Source organism: Caretta caretta, chromosome 11 (genome assembly GCF_965140235.1).
Source record: "Caretta caretta isolate rCarCar2 chromosome 11, rCarCar1.hap1, whole genome shotgun sequence".
NCBI classification, from domain to species: Eukaryota; Metazoa; Chordata; order Testudines; family Cheloniidae; genus Caretta; species Caretta caretta.
In genome coordinates, this window is record NC_134216.1 from 2636323 (window position 1) to 2654123 (window position 17801).

Sequence of the window (17801 nt, forward strand, 5' to 3'; positions counted from 1 at the left end):
GAGCTGCTCTGATGCCCTGGCCGACGTGGGAGACGTCGGAACAGACGGGATCCAGTACGTGAAATAATTTATATAATTAAAACATTTCATAGAAAACCCTGGGATTAGCCCTAAAACTAAACAAGGGGGGAGATGGCCAAGCGATAGCTATGAATCACTTTATGCGAAAAGGATCAGGGGTCCCCGTGCAGTACAAGCCAACCTCCCACCCCCCTCGAGTTCCAGCCGTGGATTGCTCTGCCTCACTTTGCTGGTGGGTTTAGTCCCCCCCCCATCCCACAATGCACTGCTCTCGGCTCCCACAGTGCTCCGCTCCCTTCCAGGCGCCGACGCTAACGATCCGGGCGCTGCACGCAGAACACTTTGGCTTGGTGATCCCCGGACGTTGTCACCACTATGGACGCGTCCCTGGGAAAGAGACGGGAGATCGGATTAGAGAGGCTCGGGGGACAAAGGGCAGAGCCCCCCAGCCGCCGCCCACACTCCTTGGGTCTGGAAAGAGAAGGGGACAGAGAGACAGGCTAGTCCAGTCTAGCCTTTGCTTCCCTCGGCTCCGCCAGTGCCCCTCAAGAGGCAGAGACCTGCTCTCAGCCCGGCCTAACAAAGCACCCTTCTTAATGCAACACAGACCCCGAGTCTGATCACGTCCGGCGCCACCATTCTCGAGCCGGCTGGGGCAGGACAGCTCACGATTTCTGAGCGCAAAGCTCGCAGGCTTTAACATATGTAGGAGCCAATCCCCGCCCTCCCCCAGCACACGCCAGCCCCGTGTCCACAGCCAGCCGAACGGGCAGACTGAGTGGGGGCCGTGCCCGCTGCAGCACGAAGGCAGACGTACCACAGGCAGAGCCCGCCACAGCCACTCACTTGTTGACGGCGAAGTCCAGGATTTCCGCCGAATGGCCCCGATACTCGCTGATCAACTTCCCGGAGCGAGCATCCCACAAGCGCACGGCACCATCCAGGCTGCAGGTGTAGACCACAGCCGCGCCGTCCTCCCACAGCAGCTGCACGATCCCCGACTGCGGGCACGGAAGTCAGCGAGGGCACCGGCAGGCCGCACTCCAACCCCACCGGACAAGGGCACAGGGGCTGGCTCGCCCAGTCTGGCGGCAGACGTGGGAGCTCCACCCCACAAGGGATGTGGTGCCTGGCACTGCCTAAGGGGCGGGCAAGGGCTGCTGTCTTGACACGCTACAGGGACGTTAGGATCACTGGTCAGAGCCCACAAACCCTGCTTTTCTGGCTGGGGGCTGGGACCCAACCCAAGGCTAGGCCCAAGCCAAGGGGGCTCAGTGATGGTCCCTGGACAGAGACGGCAACAGTGTCTAGAGGTTAGTGACAGCCGTGAGAGAATGAGGATTTATAGGGGATCAGCCAGGAGCCATGCTAGGAGCTGCCAGCCCCTGCCCTGGGCCACGGGGGCAGCCCCAGGCCTGCTAACTGGGAGGAGAGCATGCCCCCCCAGCAGATCTGAGTGATCCCAGAGCCCTCTGGGGCAGCCCGAGGTCTCCAGGGGCCACAGCTCAGGGCATCACCCCCAGAGCGCCAACTAGTGCCCGGTCCCTTACCTCGTGCTGACACCTCTGCCTCAGGCTTTGCGTGGAGATGTCGTAAATGGCCAAGGTCCCGTCCAGGTAGCCCACGGCTGCCAGCGGCATCCTGCCCCGGGGAAAGAGGGGGAGCGTGAGAGGCGGGGCATGGTGGCCTGCCGACCTCCCAGAGCAGCACCTCTTCGCCAGCGGGAGACAGAAGGAAGTAAAAGGAGGGAGGGATGGACGGACTGGTTTACCTGCCAGACCCCCTCTTAGGAGCAAAGGGGGGGTGGATTTCGAAGGAAACGCCCCCCCTGCCTTGCTGGCCGAGCAGCCTGGGTGGAGGAACGAGGCTTGTTCAGTCAGTCCCCGGCAAAACAGATAAATGGGACTCTTTGGATTTGTTACCAATAGGGATGATGGGGTGGGGGAGGGGGAACCCAGGAAGGGTCCTCTAAAGAGAGGGGAGGAGAACGGCACCCTGGCCTCCCCAGGACGTGAATGCCAAGCAACATGGCAGCACCAGGACCAACCCCATGCCAAATCAGCAACCCCCCCCACGCACCCACCCTCCCTCCCTCGATGCAGCTGCTGGGGTCGCCTCTGCCCATGGCCCTTTCCCAGCGTCCAGGCCCAGCCCCGGAAGGATGAGCCGGGAGGGTCAGCCTTTCGCCCACCCGGCCCGTACTCACACATTGCAGAAGCCCAGGGACTCGACCGAGTTGGATTCGGCCTCCCCCGCCGGGGGCTTTGAGGCTGCACTTTCCATCTTAAACACACAGACCACCTGGGCAGAGAGGAGACACTCCCCCATCAGAGCCAGTGGGGAGGGGGGCTGGGAGCCAATCCAGCGTCCCGTCTCTCCCCCCACCTGGAGATTGCTGAGCCTGCTACAGCCTGGGCCAAGCCCATTACTCTGCAGACACCACCCCTGCCCCAGAGTGGGGGCCCTGCAAATACAGACCAGGCCACTCCCCTTCCCCAATAACCAAGGGGGGTACCCATCGGCACCCAGAGACAAGAACCCGACTGGGCCAGGAGGGCAAGTGATCCCACCCTGCCACCTCCAGCCACTGGCATCCCTGAACTCCAGTAACCCAACTCTGGACAGCGAGGGCAGTGCGGTGCCTTGGCCTAGAGCCCTCTCTGCTGGCAGATCAACACCACTGCAGGTCCTCCCCGGAGCAGGCGGCCGCAGAGATCAACGAGCAGAGATCAATGAGCGACAAGCCTGAGCGAGGCCAGGCTGGGCCAGAGCAGCTCACTCTCCCAGAGCTGCAGGGCCGCCAGGAGAGGAGACTCGATTGGGGCAGGGAAGTCAAAGGAGGTTGTTAACCCAGCCCCTTCCCTAGCTTCGGCCTTCGAGCAGCAAACCTCCCAGGCTTGCCCGCTCAGGGCCCTGGGTGCCGCCACCCAGCCCCAGGGCAGTGCGAGGGCCTCACCTTGCCGGTGGCTGAGTTCACCAGCTTGGCGTGACAATCCACGGACCCAGTCATGACCAGGCTGCCATCTTTATTGCTGGTCACGCACGTCAAGGGGCCCTGATGCCCGTCCTGACCTGAGGAAAGTTCACAGCCAACGGGAGGTCAGACGCTTTGACCGTGTTCCAATCCTGCCTGGGAGACCTCAGAGCCCAACCCAGAGCAGCTGCCCCACCAGTTCATGCCAGTTCTGCTGATGCCCCTCAATCCTGACCAACGGCCTCCCCGCGCCCTGCTGCAAGGAGCGGTGCCCCCTCCTGCCAGCATGCAGGTCTGCCAACGCGCCAGGTTCTGCAGAGACCAGCCACAGACTAGACTCTGGTGCATCGGAACCGCTCTCCCTGTATGGACGGACTCCCCCAGTCTCTGAGGAGAGAGCCCCACGCCCCTCTGACGGGCATAACGAGAGTCCACGGAAAGGGGCTGGTGGACCCGGCCACCCCCCTACCCCGCCCCGTGTTCCTTTGGTGCAGACCCTTGTAAAACAGAGGAAATCCAGTGCAACGCCAGCACCCTGCCCTTCCTAGCTACCAACGGACAGGGGGAATGAACCCTTCCATACCTTTAAGAACGTGGAGGGAACTTCCCTGCTTCAGGTCCCAGATCCGCACAGTCCCATCCTCATAGCCAACCACCGCTCTCTTCCCTGGACGGAGAGATGGACAACAGCCGCTTGTTAGACCCTCTCCCCCCACCCTGTCCCCACCCTATCCTTCCCCCTCCCAGGCTGCCCCCTGCATGCCAAGGGACAGGGGCCTGGGGGAAAAATCCTTGCAGGGCTCGGTGACTCCTGCCCTGACAGGGCGCCTCCTGGCTGAGGGACCGACGGAGAAGACACATGGCTCCCAATCGGATTAGTTGGGGGAGTGCCCACAGAGAGTCAGTGGCTATGCCGTAACGACTGGCAGGGCTGCACCACGGCCTAGTTTCCATGCCCAGCTTCCCCAAATCCCTTCCCCACCCTCTCCTCTCACCGTCAGGAAGGACCCTGCCGCAAGTGGCCGGGCAGCTCGGCCCCTGGAAGGTCTTGCACTCGCCGCTGGGGATCTTCCACATCCAGGAGTTCCCATCAGCTGTGCCCGCCAGCAGGACGTGGGCCTGAGGGTGCCACTCCATCCACTGGGGAAAGAGGGAGACAGAGCGGGGAGGATGCTGAAGAGCAGAGAACAGTCGGGCCTGGGGGGAGCCAGACATTACAGGCCTGGCTCAGCCCAAGAGGATCCACAAGCGGGGCCCACAGAAGGGAATCCAGGCTGGGCACTTGGCTCCCTCTAGAGCTGGCTCCATACCACCTCCCCTGCTGGCGGGCACACGATCAGGGAGATGTGTGCAGTCACCTCCAGGTACGCTGCCCCAGCATCCATAGACGCAAGCGGTTCAAAGCCAAACTTTGAAAAGCACAGGACTTCTCTCCAGGCTCTCTCTGACTGGGTGACCTTACACAAGTCACTGCCCCTCCGTGACTCAGTTTCCCCCGTTGTACACGCACTTTCAGCTTTTTGGAGGAACTACACAATACACAGCAAGTTGAAAGCGTCCAGCTCCCTACCTAAAGGGACATGATTAAATCAGAAGTGGCATTCAGGATACAACCGTCCTCACCAGCATCAGTTACGCCAGGTAACTAGAAATGGTTTCAAAATCCAGTTCGCTTCTCCCCACTGAACTGGGCCTGGTCTACGCTACAGAATTTTCCTGGTAAAATCTGCCTAATTTCAGCACATCTTCACAAGTCCACACAATGCTTTGATTCCTGTTGGTAACACCCAGACTTCCCCTTGGTGCAATGAAGAAGAGGGAGAAGAAACAAACAAGGGAGGACGTGTTCTCTGATCTTTTCATCGAAGGTTCACATACGGGAGGAGAGGCAGAGGGACCAGGAGCTACACAGAGAAATCCCCCATCATGTAGCTCCTGAGACAGCCAACAGATGCTACAAAACTTTCTGAAGCAAAACTCCCTGAGGCTTCCAACCCGTCAGCCACTGCACCACCCGGACCATTCTACGTTCCCAGGATCTGCCCCATACACCCCACTCCCCCGCCCCAGCCAAGAAGCCACCATCACATGCTGCATCATCCTTTCCAGTGGAAATCAGGAGATCTCTTCAGCCTAGGAGATAGGAACTAGACCTGTCAGCTTCACTTCCTGGAGAAAGTTCCCAGGCACCAGCCCGTGGCTCCTGACAATCCAGGCTGAGGTTCTAGGTGGTCTCTTAAAAAAAGAAACCTCGCCCCCTCGAGTGGGGTCTGGGCTCCAGATTCCATGAGTGACACCCCTTTCATTCCCTCTCACCTCCAAGTCGCCCACGTCGAACGACCAGATCTCTTTCTTCGTGTCCACCTGCCACACTTTGATCAGTCCACTCATGTCCCCTGTGGCCACAAACATGGAGTCGTGGCTGAAACCTGCGCAGGTGACGGAGTCCTTGTGACCTGAAGAGACAGCAATGGGGAAGCAGGGGATAGTGATTTAGCCAGCCTTGGTTAGCTGCGGTGATTAAGGCAGATAACATCAAGCCAAGCACTGAAGATTATCCACAACAGAAGGTTGGCTCCAGCAGTTGCAGGCCATTAGATTTAACCTGTACAGCTCATCATCCCTAAAGATCCCAGCTTTCTGTCTTTTCCATCCACCATGACAATGCAGCTCTCTCTGGGGTGAAACACGGCAGCTGTTTAACACCGCACAGTAACACCCCCAAAGGGAGCACACCACAACCACCAGGAATTGAAGCAGAACCTGCCATAGGCCAGAGAATGGTCCAACTCAGCGCACCTCACCTGAGCATTCAAACAGGCGTTCACCATCACTCAGCCGCCACACGAATGCCTTGTCGTCCTCCCCGCCTGTCACCGCCAGGGTGTTGGTCGTGGGATCGAGGCTCACGCAGAAAACGGAGGCTTCACGGGACAGAACAGTGTCAATAAATATCACCTACCGAATGAACACGGAATGCCAGCCAACTTCCCAACTCCCGCTTCGTTAGGGCTCAACCCCAGACAGGCTCAGTTGCAGATCGGGATCATTTTAAGCTCATTAACCCCCAAGACCCAGGATAGGAGCTGGTCGCTTGGGGCGTAGACAATGTTAGACAAACGTGCCATGGCTACACCAGCATCGGCCATGGCGCAAGGCAAGGGAGGGGCTGATCTAGCAGGCCAGGAAGAAGGGATACCAGGCTAGATGGTGGCTGTCTCAGGTGCTGACTGGTCGGTTTGGCTTTTGGCGAGCAGAGTGGCAGCAACTTGGTCCAGGATTGCCCTGCCCTTCTTCAAGCTCCCACTTATAAGTCATCCGGTCCCCAGCCTTGATGGAGAAGCTCCTGCTACTATGATTGGCCAGCAGCAAGTCACTAGGGAGCAATTGAAGGCTCGGACCCTCCAGGGGGAAAGTCCCAGGAACATCTTGTCTGAACACACGGGCCGGCACAACCCCACTAAGGAAAGCCAGGGGCAAAGCCAGCTCTTGGAGGGAACTCAATTGACCAAGCCCTGCCCCATTTTCAGCGAGGGGGTGCAGAGATCACCCCTCACCCTGGCAGGGCCGACCCACCTGGCAATATCCCCCTGAGCCCTCGTGTAGCTGGAGCAGCTGAGTTTGGAGAAAGCTACAATGAACATCAGGACAGGAGACAACACACATGAGGTGTCAATACAGCAGGGCCCGCCCCTACCCCCAGCTTACCCGAGTGCTCAGAGAAAGTGACCTCACTGTCATCCTGGGCCTCCATGCCATCCTCCACCCCCTCGTCTTCCTCCTCCGTCTCCCAGGCCTGCTCCTCAGCCCCTTGGATGGCCTCCTCGTCAAAATCCACATCTTCCATCTCATTGGCCAGGTCGTCTGCAGGGGAAAAGCCGGGGAACGTAAGCACCGGAGGTGGTGGTGGGGGGGGTATTCTGCCCCCCTCAGCTCACGCACATTGCTTGCAGAAAGGGCCAGATGAGACATTTCCCTGGGAGGCGGGGGGTAATGTAGGCAGAGTCCGGCTCCACCGGGCAGAGGCCTCCCTCAGTGCGCTTGCAAGCCAGTTCCACTGCCTCCCTGTTGGACAGCAGGGTTTTCAGTACCAGGCCGCACTCATTCACTGAGGTCCTCTGAACAGATTGGACGCCCAGGAGGAGTCAGGGGACCGGGCCTCGTTAATGCAACTACCGGGGCTCTCTAGGCCCTAGTCCCCCCGCTCCCCACAGCAAGCCAGTGGCCTGCACGTCATGTGCTGGTTTCAGTCCACTCGATGCAGGACAAACATCCATGCCACAAAACCCAGCATCGTCGCGGCTGGCCCCGGTTTGGCAGCTTCAGCAAAGAAACCCAGGACAGAACAGGCCCCCGGAGCCGATCTCCCCTCTGGACCCTAGGGAGAGGGCTCTCCACAGGCCATTCTGCAGGGTGTCCTGCTGCAGTGCAGGCGAGGGACAGAGGGTTCAAGCTGCTCCCGTGGGACCCTCCAGCAGCAGGAGAAGGAGCCACTCCAGGAACGGACAGGCAGGATCCACATGGGTGGCAGAGCTAGGGGAAGGGGCCGCAATGCAGACGGGCCAGAAGCGGGTCCAAACACACACACACACCCCCAAGATCCTACAGCAAGACTCCCCACTGCACCCACTCCCAGCTCCCCTGATCTGATGTGGGAGGTGGGAAACTCCTGGCCCCAGAGACTCAGCGCCAAGGGGCACCTAGAGCAACCCCCCAGCCTGGGACAGGGCCACCCAGGACCCTCTGCAGAGGGGCCATTTCCCAGGCCCCCAACTCCCCTAGGGCAGGGACCCACCCCTCTGATCCCCCTGCAGAGCCATCGCCACACCAGGCTCCCAACTCCCCTAGGGCAGGGACCCACCTGCAGGGCCGCCGCCGCCCCCCCGGCTCCCGACTCCCCTGGGGCAGGGACCCACCTGCAGGGCCGCCGCTGCCCCCCAGGCTCCCGACTCCCCTCGGGCGGCGCCGCCCCCCAGGCCCGGCCCATCCCCCGCTCACCGGGGCCGGGCGGGCCCAGCTCCACCACCTCGATGATCTCCTCGTCCCCGTGGAAGTGCACCGCGCCCGCGGCGGCGCCGCCCTCCCCGGGGCCGGGCTCCATGCCGGGCTGGCTGCGGGCTCCGCTCGGCCTCGGGGCGCCCCGTCCGCCCGCGCGCCGCCAGGCCTGGCCCAGGGAGAGGGGCGGTGCCCGGCTCCGCCAATCGCCGAGCGGGGCTGGGGCGCCCGAGCCAATCGGCGCTCCCGGCGCGGTAAGCCCCGCCCACCGGCGGGCTGGCGGGCCCCCGCCGGGCATTCTGGGAGTTGTAGTCGGCCCGGGCCGCGGCTGGGGGCCGCTGGGAGTCCCGGCTCCGCCTCGCCCTGAGCATTCTGGGAGTGCTCGTCGTCGCGCCCCAGGGCATTCTGGGGGCTGTAGTTCCTGTCCCCCCTTTCCCTCCCGCCCACGCACCGCCGCTCCCAGCGTGCACCGCGGCAGGGCGCGCTGCCTGCCGGGAGCCGAGCGTCCGCTCCCGAGATGGCGATGGCGGCGGCGGTCCGCGGGTCGTTCGGTAACTGAGCGCCCGGAGCCAGGGCCCCTCCCCCGCCAGAGCCAGGGACCCTCCCCCCCAGCCTGGGCCCGGCCCCTCCCCCCCCGGAGCCAGGGCCCCTCCCCCCCCAGCCTGGGCCCGGCCCCTCCCCCGCCAGAGCCAGGGACCCTCCCCCCACAGCCTGGGCCCGGCCCCTCCCCCCCCGGAGCCAGGGCCCCTCCCCCCCCAGCCTGGACCCGGCCCCTCCCCCGCCAGAGCCAGGGCCCCCTCCCCCCCCAGCCTGGACCCGGCCCCTCCCCCCCCGGAGCCAGGGCCCCCTCCCCCCCCAGCCTGGGCCCGGCCCCTCCCCCGCCAGAGCCAGGGCCCCTCCCCCCCTTCTTCACCCCCTCCCCCGCCAGAGCCAGGGCCCGGCCCCTCCCCCAGCCTGGGCCCACCCCCTCCCCCGCCAGAGCCAGGGACCCTCCCCCCACAGCCTGGGCCCGGCCCCTCCCCCCCCGGAGCCAGGGCCCCCTCCCCCCCCCCAGCCTGGGCCCGGCCCTTCCCGCCCGGAGCCACGGCCCCTCCCCCACAGCCTGGACCCGGCCCCTCCCCCCCCGGAGCCAGGGCCCCCTCCCCCCCCCAGCCTGGGCCCGGCCCCTCCCCCGCCAGAGCCAGGGCCCCCTCCCCTCCCCCACAGCCTGGACCCGGACCCTCCCCCCACAGCCTGGACCCGGCCCCTCCCCCGCCAGAGCCAGGGCCCCTCCCCCCCTTCTTCACCCCCTTCCCCGCCAGCCTGGGCCCGGCCCCTCCCCCGCCCTCCCCCAGCCGGGGCCCAGCCCCTCCCCCCCGGAGCCAGGGCCCCTCCCCCGCCCTCCTAGCCTGGGCCCCTTCCCCGCCTAACCCCCCTGCTCCCCAGCCAGGGCCCGGCCCCTCCCCCTGCCCGGAGCCAGGGCCTGGCACTTCCCCTCCCTCCAGAGGCCCGGCCCCTCCTTTCCTCCGCCTCCCCCTGCTCGGCCCCTCCCCCAGTGCCAGGGCCCAGAACCCCCCAGTCCCAGGGCCCCCAAGGTCCCCCCCACCCCCCCGAGCCGGGGCCCAGTGCCTGGCATCCCCAGAACCCGCCTGCCGTGCGGTGCAGCACCCAGGGCTGGCAAAGCCCCCGCTGCAGTAACAGCGGGGCCCCTGGGACGGGGCGTCAGGTGGGCTCCCCGTCTAAAGCCCTATTGTAGGGGCAGCATGGGCTCACGCACCCCCTGGTTCTCGCCTTACCGCACAAGGCGAGGGGAAATTAGCAGAGGTGTCGGGATCTGAAATACCAGCCAGGCCCCTTCGTGTGTGCGCGCCCCATCCTGCACAATGGGCCCCGATCCCGAGCTGGGGTCTCTGAGTGCAGGTGTGAGACCAATGCAAAATCAGGGTAAAACACGTGTCTGCTGTGACTGTCACAGAGATTCCCCAGCCCACCCAGGAACCCAGCCTCACACCCTCCCCGGCCAGGGACCTTTGTGGCCGATCTGAGGTCTTTAGGTGCTCTAGGTAATCTGGCTTTGTCTTTGGCAGGATTTTTCTCTGCTGCTGTGAGCCGGGCAGCATGCTTAGCTGGGACCCATAGACCCCTGGCCCGGCTCAATGTCAGACTCATCCATGGCAGCTGCCGAGCCCCCTTGGACTTAGGAGCCAAGCCAGAACCTGGCAGGCGAGTCCATGAAATCCCAGAGTATATCCCTACACGGAAAGCCAAGAACCCCATGAAGATGGTTGGTGTGGCCTGGTGAGTCTTGAAAATTGCTGATCATCCTTGTCTCACTCCAGGGTCAGGAGTGTCATCAGCGTCCCCTGCTTAGAAATGCCCTCAGACCCGTTCTGTTGGGTGAGCGCTCTAGTCTAAGATTGAATGCCGAGTCCAGTGCGCGCGTTGTCTGCCTGCGACCCTCTGGAGGCAGCTTGTTCAGGCCCTGGCGTACCATGGGAGTGTGTGGCATCCTCTGTGTTAGCGTAAGGAGCAGCCTGGGTACATAGAACTGGAAGGGACCTCGAGAGGTCATCTAGTCCAGTTCCCTGCACTCAAGGCAGGACTAAGTATTATCTAGACCATCCCTGACAGGTGTGTGTCTAACCTGCTCTTAAAAATCGCCAGTGATGGAGATTCCACAACCTCCCTGGGCATCTCAAAGGGGATCTGCCCCAGCCTGGAGCATGGTGGTGGCAAGGGGAGTCCGCCGAGGCATTGGCAGAGCTGTGTGAAAGGAGCCCAGGACTAGAACAACAAGGGGAGCTGCGGGTTGGGATGGAGGCGCATCCGCAGAACTGGGAGAAGCCTGGACAGTTTCTGCCCTGAGTCCGTGCAAGCCTCTCACTTTGACTCGCCCTCCCCTGCCTGATGGATGCTGAACGTCCTGCAGTTTAACCATAGCTCTGGTTTCCCGTAGGGCCATCGGCTTCCCCTCCGGCATTATCCTCTTTCTCCTGACCAAGCGCGAAGTGGACAAAAATCGCCTGAAGCAGCTAAAGGCTCGCCAGAAGATGAAGGCGTCCAACGTGGGGGAGTACGAGGGAGTGCGGTACAAGAGGACCTCACTGGGACCAGAGGGTGTGGCCGACCCCAAGGCCTAGTCTTGGAACACAGAGCCAAGGCAACGGAGACTTCCTTCCCGCTCAGAGCTCGGGAACTTGGAGACAAATCTGTTTGATGTTGCCGAATGAGAAACACTGTCCCAGTGATTAGTCTCAGGTGCCAACAGCCCTTCTGTTTGAGAGTCAGTCCCCTGGGGGGGTCAGGCTGTTTCTGCCCAAATCACTTGACCCTACTCTAATTTCTCACATTGCCTCTGTACCTTGCACACAGCTGGTGTGGGACAGAAGTGAGATCCTAAATAAACCCTTCACCTCAGGGAAATCTGCCCCTGTGCAGCTGTAACCCCGAGGGGCACCACAGAAAGGGGATGTTACACCAAATGTCCTTAGCCATCAGCAGCGCTGCATGGAGATCTGGCCCAGAGCTTTTCCTCACCAAGTCCGGGGAGGAGCCAGTTACCACTTCTGAAAGGCTGGTGGTGGGGGATGGTTAGAGCTGGCTCAAAGCCCTGAAGTATCCCCACAGGGGGGTGGGTAACGCTGCTGCACTGAGAATCTGGCTTGGATGGGGCGGAGAATTCAGGAGCTGCTTTAAACAGGGTCCAGCTCCATGGTTCCTGAATATTACTGCTGGGGCTGTGGGAAGTGAGACGGTGAGGCTCAGTCCTGTCCAGTTTGGGAGGTAGCTACGTTCCCTCTCCCCCAGTCCTTGACGACAGCCTCGGCTGAGATGTGGGGACTGCTTGTGCCACAGGGACTGAGCTCCCGTCTCATTTCCAGAGATGGTCTCTGCAGGGTGGGGGACATGGCAGTGGTTTTGGGGGGTGGGGTATGCTTACTCTACCTCCAACATCCCTGGCCTGGGAGATTCAGGTCCCAGGGGTCACCTCTTTCCCCTGCACCACTGTCACTTTCACAATTGTGAATAAAAATCAAAAGATGCTGGATGCTTGAAAAAGTACACAGTGTTTCGCTTTATTGAGTGCAACTTGTCTGTGTCCTTTGGTGCGGGGAGCCGACCGCGCTGCTCCCACTGGCTGCAGCATTAGAATATAATACAGCTTATGCTATACGGCCATCCCCTCATGGCCCCCGCTGCATGGACTGGGGACCACTCCGAACCTGGCTAGCGGAGCGCTCCCAGAGAAGGGGTCTCTCGGTCTGTCCTGCACGGGGGGCCGTTGAGCCAATCCACTAACCTCTGCAGCGCACCCGGCAGCCCTTTGCATAGCAAAGCTAACCCCAGCTGGCCAACGCCCCCGCCCTCAGCCAGGACAGAGCCGGGCTCTGCTCATCAGCAGCTCTGCCTCCAGGCCAGCACCCAGAACGGGCAGGTCTCCCTTCCTAGACGGGCGTAGCACAGATCTGAGGAGGGCTGCCCGTGAAAGGGGCGACTCCCGGCCATGTGCTGTGCTGACCTCAAATCATCTGCCAGGGACATCGGGATTTAAGGCACTGAGTGAACAAGGCTGGCCCAAGCCGCTAGCGTCGTGGAAGGAGCACAAAGGGTTGACGCTGGCTGCACCCCCACTTTCCCTGCCCACACCCTGCCCTTTTGGCCGTTCGCCTGGGGATTCTGATCCAGCCGCCCTGCTCTGAGCCTGCTCTTCCCAGGAGGCGCTGGGATCCGGCTCTGGGTTCAGCTGCTGCCCCCCGCTTCACCAGCACTGCCCTGGGGGAGCCAGAGTACTCCAAGGCAGCGTTCTGCCCCATCCCGCCCCCCCTTACAGCACCTGTTCCAGCCTCTAGTATTAGGGGTGGTGATTTACAATGCTGCCTGCGGCCCCTTCCTGCAGCCCCAGTTCTGTTTCCTCCTGCAATAAGCGACTCTCTTACTAGAGAGTATGAGCAACATACACAGCACGGTTCTTTGCAATTCCCCTTGTGCCATTCGCCTCCCCCCGTCAAACGGTGTTATTTCAAGGCCCTTTGGCTTTCCGGCCTAGTCAAATATACAATATAGCAGCTTGATACAAAAACCTTTGCGTACCAAGGATAAAATACATTGAATTAGAAACAACAAAAATCTGGGGGCTAGCATGGGTCATGCCTCTGTACGTTTCTCCTCCCCAGCCTGGGGCTAAGTAGATTTTTTTTTTTTTTTTTACTTACCATAAGGCTAGCCTAAGACATGTAACTGCCCCCAAAGCACTAGTGTTAGCCCTGAAGTCTGGGCTGATCTGTATTCTGTGAAACAGACACAGGGAGAGTGAAAACCCTGCTGGAATTGAAAAGCACTGATTTATAGACGACAAGTCCCCCCTCCCCTTTAAAATCATCTCAGTGCATTGATTGCATCCCCCGCTGCCCCCCCCCCCACCGAAGGGCGCTCTGCAGGGCGGCGGGAACGTACACACCTTGGTTCAGAGCGGAGCGAGGACTAAGCCCCTGTCTTTCTGCTCTCCTTTGAGTGGACTCGGATTTGATGACGTGAAGGAATGTTCCTCCCGTAGGCACGTGGCAAGAGAAAGGGAGGGAGCCGAAATGGAGGAAGCCCATTGGCAAAGAACGCGGTCATGGGCCCGGGGATCCACGCAGCCAGGCAGGGGCTGCCCTTGGATTTCTCACTTCCCAGGAAGCTATGACTAGAGGATCTGGGATCGGAACACACCTCTGCAAGAGAGGATACCACGGGGATGAACTCGGTGCATTGACACATCCCTGGGGGCAGCGTGGGGAGAGAAGAAAGACAGGAGGTCACGGGGGAGCACAGAGGGCAGCGGAACAATTAACAGGGCAGGCAGATATCGGCTGACACTGGCTTCATTTCTGGGCAAAGCCTTGTTATTCTGCAGGGCAGACGGGCCAGTCTTGCCTGCTACCCCTCTATGAGCAGCCACGCTGGGCTCCCCAGGTGAGAAGGGAAACCAGAGGCCAACGGCCTGGGAGAGACACGCTGAGGCGGGGAACATGAAAGGACGAGGGAAAGGAAGGCGGCAAGGTGTTCCCGGAGCACTCCTGGGCCCGGGGCAATTCCCGCCGGGAGCTCCGTGGAGGCTCTAGCTCCGGCCCACAATCTGCAGTAGGAAGATGAAGATCTGGACGATGTTCATGTAGATCTCCAGGGCTCCGTAGACGTACTCCTCGGGGCTGATCGAGTTCTTCCTGTTCCCCAGCACCAGCTGGGTGTTGTAAGCTAGGAACTGGGGAGACCAGAGACAGAGCGTTGGGTCAGCCATGCTGCTAGAGACTGTCAGCCCCATGTGTTGGAGCCAGGAGCTGCCTCCATCCTCCCCCTGCCACCTGCCCCAGGACCTTGGGAGGCTCCCAGCTCAGCAGGGACAGAGAGCGAGCAAGGTTACTCACCAGGGTAAAGACGATCGCGCCGATGGCCGCGTACAGCATGTGGAGCCATACAACCTGCGAAGACAGGGGCAGCCCGGGGCGGTCAGAGGACAGAGGGCTGCAGCGGCTGCCCCGGGGCACAGACCAGTAATGCAACCCACCAGCCCAGGGCTGGAGAAAACCGATTCGGATCCCCACCGTGTATGTGTCAGGGATTGCTTTACCCGACTCGAAGATGCAGCCACCTCTGGGGAGGAGCATGACGCTTGTTGGCCGACGCCCTCACTTGGGAAGGATCTCGGTACTCTTGGGTTTGCTTTTCTTCTGAAAGAGCAGCTCCTGCAGCCCAGCTCATCCCCAACTCACGGGGAGGGGAGCGTGCCCCCAACTGCATCCCCCACACCTCACCCAGCTGCATCTGGGCTCCCCTTCGAGGTCTCCCATCCAAGCAACCAGGCCTGATCCTGCTCGGTCAATGCCGTTTGGCACCTAGGTATATTCACACTCAAGGCGGTATGGCTGCAGGATGGAGTGAAGGGAGATGGTCTGGTTTCAGCCACCCCCCAACGTACCATAGCTGCCTTTTAAAGTGAACCCAGGAGACCAACTTTCCCTTCTGTCAACAAAACACGCTTGGACATCCCCGGCCAAGTGCGAGCTGTTGCCAAGTGCAGTTGGCTCAGGAACGGAGGTTTGCTTTCGTGCAAGATACTGAAGTGGGGTCAGTTTGGAGGATGAAGTTATGAGAACTCCATTCCCCTCCTGCACACCGTCCCAGGGCAGCGGCTTGCATCCGCCGAAATGATCAGGGATGAAATCACCCTGCTGCTGACATTCTGATTTGCCATAATTAGGTTTCAGAGTCAACATCTCCGCTGTGTAAATGGGGCAGTTCACCCACCCATGGGGGCTACTGCTTCAGGCTCTTGGCAGACTCCGGCAGGTCAGGCTTGCCATGCTGGCAACTGCAGATACGGATGGGGCCAGCAGAGGGCAGCGCTGGTGTCATGCCCCAGCCTGTCCTCGAACCGGCCTCCCCCAGCCACTACTCACATATTTGAAGGAGAGGACGATGGCGGTGATTATTCCGGTCACCATGACGACAATCCCCAGCACACAGAACAGCCCCGTGCACGAGGTGAAATCCACCTGCCAGCAGGATGGTGACAAGTTAGAGAGGGACCCACGGACCATAGTGGGATCGCAGCCATCCCGCAGCACTGGGCTTCCCCCGCAGGAGCAGCCTGGGTAGCGAGGGTCAGCAGCAATGGCCACCCGGCTGGAAGGGCCACCCCGAAGCGCTGGCCCTGGAGGGTCACTGACCCAGCTCTCTCCGGGCTGCCGCACGAGATCCAGGTTCGATTCCTGCTCTGTCATTCCCAGCACTGGGTGCAGGCAGCATGGATCCCCAGGGGAAGGGGCACGATGCAGCGTCTGCCTTGTGCCCTGTCCCAGCCTATGCCGCGGGGGCCCTCAGGAGGGGAAATCCCCTGACTCCTGCCCTCCCCGCTGCCCCGGACGGCAGGGAGCCCATCGAGCCTTACCTTGGTCTGGAAGCAGAAGACGGTGACAATTATGGCCACTATAGCAGTGATTACCATGGTGATCAGGACAGCCCGGGTGCTATACACGCTGCACACAAAGGGTTAAAAGCGGGGGGGGGGGTTAAAAGCCATTCAATTATTTCCCACTTCACCCTCCGCATGCAACGGGGAGCTAAGAACCGGGGCTCGCTCCCCAGCAGTGCGATCCCGTGGGCTCGGCATTCGGCAGGTGATCCAACCCAGCACCCACGGGCCCTATAGAAAAGCCATCACAGGCAGCCTGCGGTTCTGCCACTCGCCCCCAGGAGGCGCCTGTTTCAGTCCAGGCTCCAGGGCGACTCCTTCAACCTGAGCTAAGCCAGGAGGATCCCTGAAGTTGGAACCATGGTGGGGCTGGCTTTCCTCTCCGTCCGAGCCCACTTCCCCCGCAGGGCTAGTGACCCCGACACGGAGGCACGTGGCCCAGGGGACACGTTCTTTACCGCCTCCCCCCTGCTGACAACAGGCGAACTCGGGGAAGGCAGAGGAGGGAAGGGGCTCAGAGGGGCTTTCCCCAGCTCCGCGGTACCTGGCGATGGTTCCCGTCATGAAGGCCATGGCCAGCGTCTGCAGCAAACAAAAGGAAAGGGGGCGATTAGCTGTGGAGCGAGCCCCAGCGTGGGATCAAAGCATCGCGTAGGCTTCCCAGGTCCCCGCCAAGACCTGGGGATTCACAGCAGGAGGCACTGAGGGGCACGTGGCCTGAGGGGGGTGTTTCAGGCATAGGTGTGACCCTGAGGTAGGAGGGGGCCCATTGCATCACACACATACCCCCTATTTCTACCCCCATGCACGTGACCCCAGGCCCAATCGTAACCAGTGTTCAGCCATCAAAGCCTTCCCTTCGTTCCATCCCACTCCCCCCCCAAGGCCCCCCCCACCCTGGGGCTGGGCCCCCTCCCAGGATCACTGCCCACCCCCCCCCCCCGCTATACAACCCAGTCCCACAGCCCCACTTACAAAGATGGCGAGCAGGATGAGGTTACAGGGGAAGCGTCTCCTGGGGGAAGTCAGGGAACACACAGGTCAGGGCGCAGGCAGTCAGAGCCCAGGGCGCTGCAGGCTGGGGGCGGGGGTCACGCAGTGGGGGTCGGGGTTTCTGGGGTGAGCGCAGCGTGATGTCGCCTGGGGCGAGGGCACCGCTTTGGCCCAATGAGACTGCAGGCCACAGGGTGTCCCCGTGAAAACCGGCCCCCGCGTCAGGGCAGGCTGCGGCCCGGATGGACAGGAATCGACCCTGGGGGGCAGCATCGTCTCATCGCCCCTTGGGGATGGAGACAGAGCCCTTTCTGGCCTCGGCCCCCTGGCTCAGTCACTCCCCCGCGACCTGCTTCCTAGTGCCCAGGGGACTCGGAGATGGGGCGCGGGCTCGGAGGGAGGGGCCGCCCTCTCTGATCCCCAGTGAAGGAGACACTCACCTGGGGCCCGGGCAGCAGGCCAGCACCAGGTAGCTGACCAGGAACACAGCGCTGGGGAGGGAGAGAGACAGAAGTTTGAACTCTTCCCAGCCCTGCTGCCCACCCGGAGCCGGGGCCGGTCGGAGCCGCGTGCAGGGCAGCAGAAGGGCCGAGGTTCATTTCTTACGTTTCACATCGCGCCTTGGCAGTAGGGAAGCATTACTCCCATTGCACAGAGGGGAAACTGTGGCACAGAGCTGGGAAACAGCTCCTCTGAGGTCAGATGATGGGGTAGAGCCAGTATGAGCAGACAGCTCCACCAGGCTCATGCTCCAACCATTAGACAACGCTCCCTCTGTAAACCCTAACCTTTGTGCTTTAACTGATACAGTGACATGACCAGTGATTATTGCTCGAAGAACCAGAGTTCCCACCCGAGACCAGATCTCAGCTGGAACGGGGCTGT

General features: G+C 61.6%; 3 protein-coding genes across 5 annotated transcripts in view; 1 reads left to right on the forward strand and 2 right to left on the reverse strand.

The window, feature by feature from the left end:
- Positions 1-55: 55 nt before the first annotated feature.
- Positions 56-8156, reverse strand: AAMP (angio associated migratory cell protein). Its single transcript, XM_048868753.2, has 11 exons — positions 7994-8156; positions 6704-6859; positions 5800-5919; positions 5312-5451; positions 3991-4135; positions 3579-3662; positions 2978-3093; positions 2228-2322; positions 1572-1662; positions 868-1022; positions 56-408 (listed from the first exon to the last, which is right to left on the reverse strand). Exons 1-11 carry the CDS (start codon positions 8094-8096, stop codon positions 333-335), a joined length of 1281 nt encoding a protein of 426 aa, XP_048724710.1. The 5' UTR covers positions 8097-8156; the 3' UTR covers positions 56-332.
- Positions 8157-8413: 257 nt separating this feature from the next.
- On the forward strand, positions 8414-12031 carry PNKD (PNKD metallo-beta-lactamase domain containing). Its single transcript, XM_075117707.1, has 3 exons — positions 8414-8541; positions 10057-10267; positions 10926-12031. Exons 1-3 carry the CDS (start codon positions 8508-8510, stop codon positions 11107-11109), a joined length of 429 nt encoding a protein of 142 aa, XP_074973808.1. The 5' UTR covers positions 8414-8507; the 3' UTR covers positions 11110-12031.
- The window catches only part of TMBIM1 (transmembrane BAX inhibitor motif containing 1), a 30172-nt gene continuing 24388 nt past the window's right edge, over positions 12018-17801 (reverse strand). For all 3 annotated transcript variants that reach the window (XM_048868775.2, XM_048868774.2, XM_075117706.1), the window contains exons 6-12: positions 17357-17407; positions 16899-16938; positions 16468-16505; positions 15900-15987; positions 15409-15504; positions 14377-14430; positions 12018-14213 (exon numbers count right to left, since the gene is read on the reverse strand). In XM_048868775.2, coding sequence (XP_048724732.1) covers positions 14070-14213; positions 14377-14430; positions 15409-15504; positions 15900-15987; positions 16468-16505; positions 16899-16938; positions 17357-17407 — 511 coding nt within the window. In that variant the 3' untranslated portion in view covers positions 12018-14069. The remainder of the gene's footprint in view (positions 14214-14376; positions 14431-15408; positions 15505-15899; positions 15988-16467; positions 16506-16898; positions 16939-17356; positions 17408-17801) is intronic.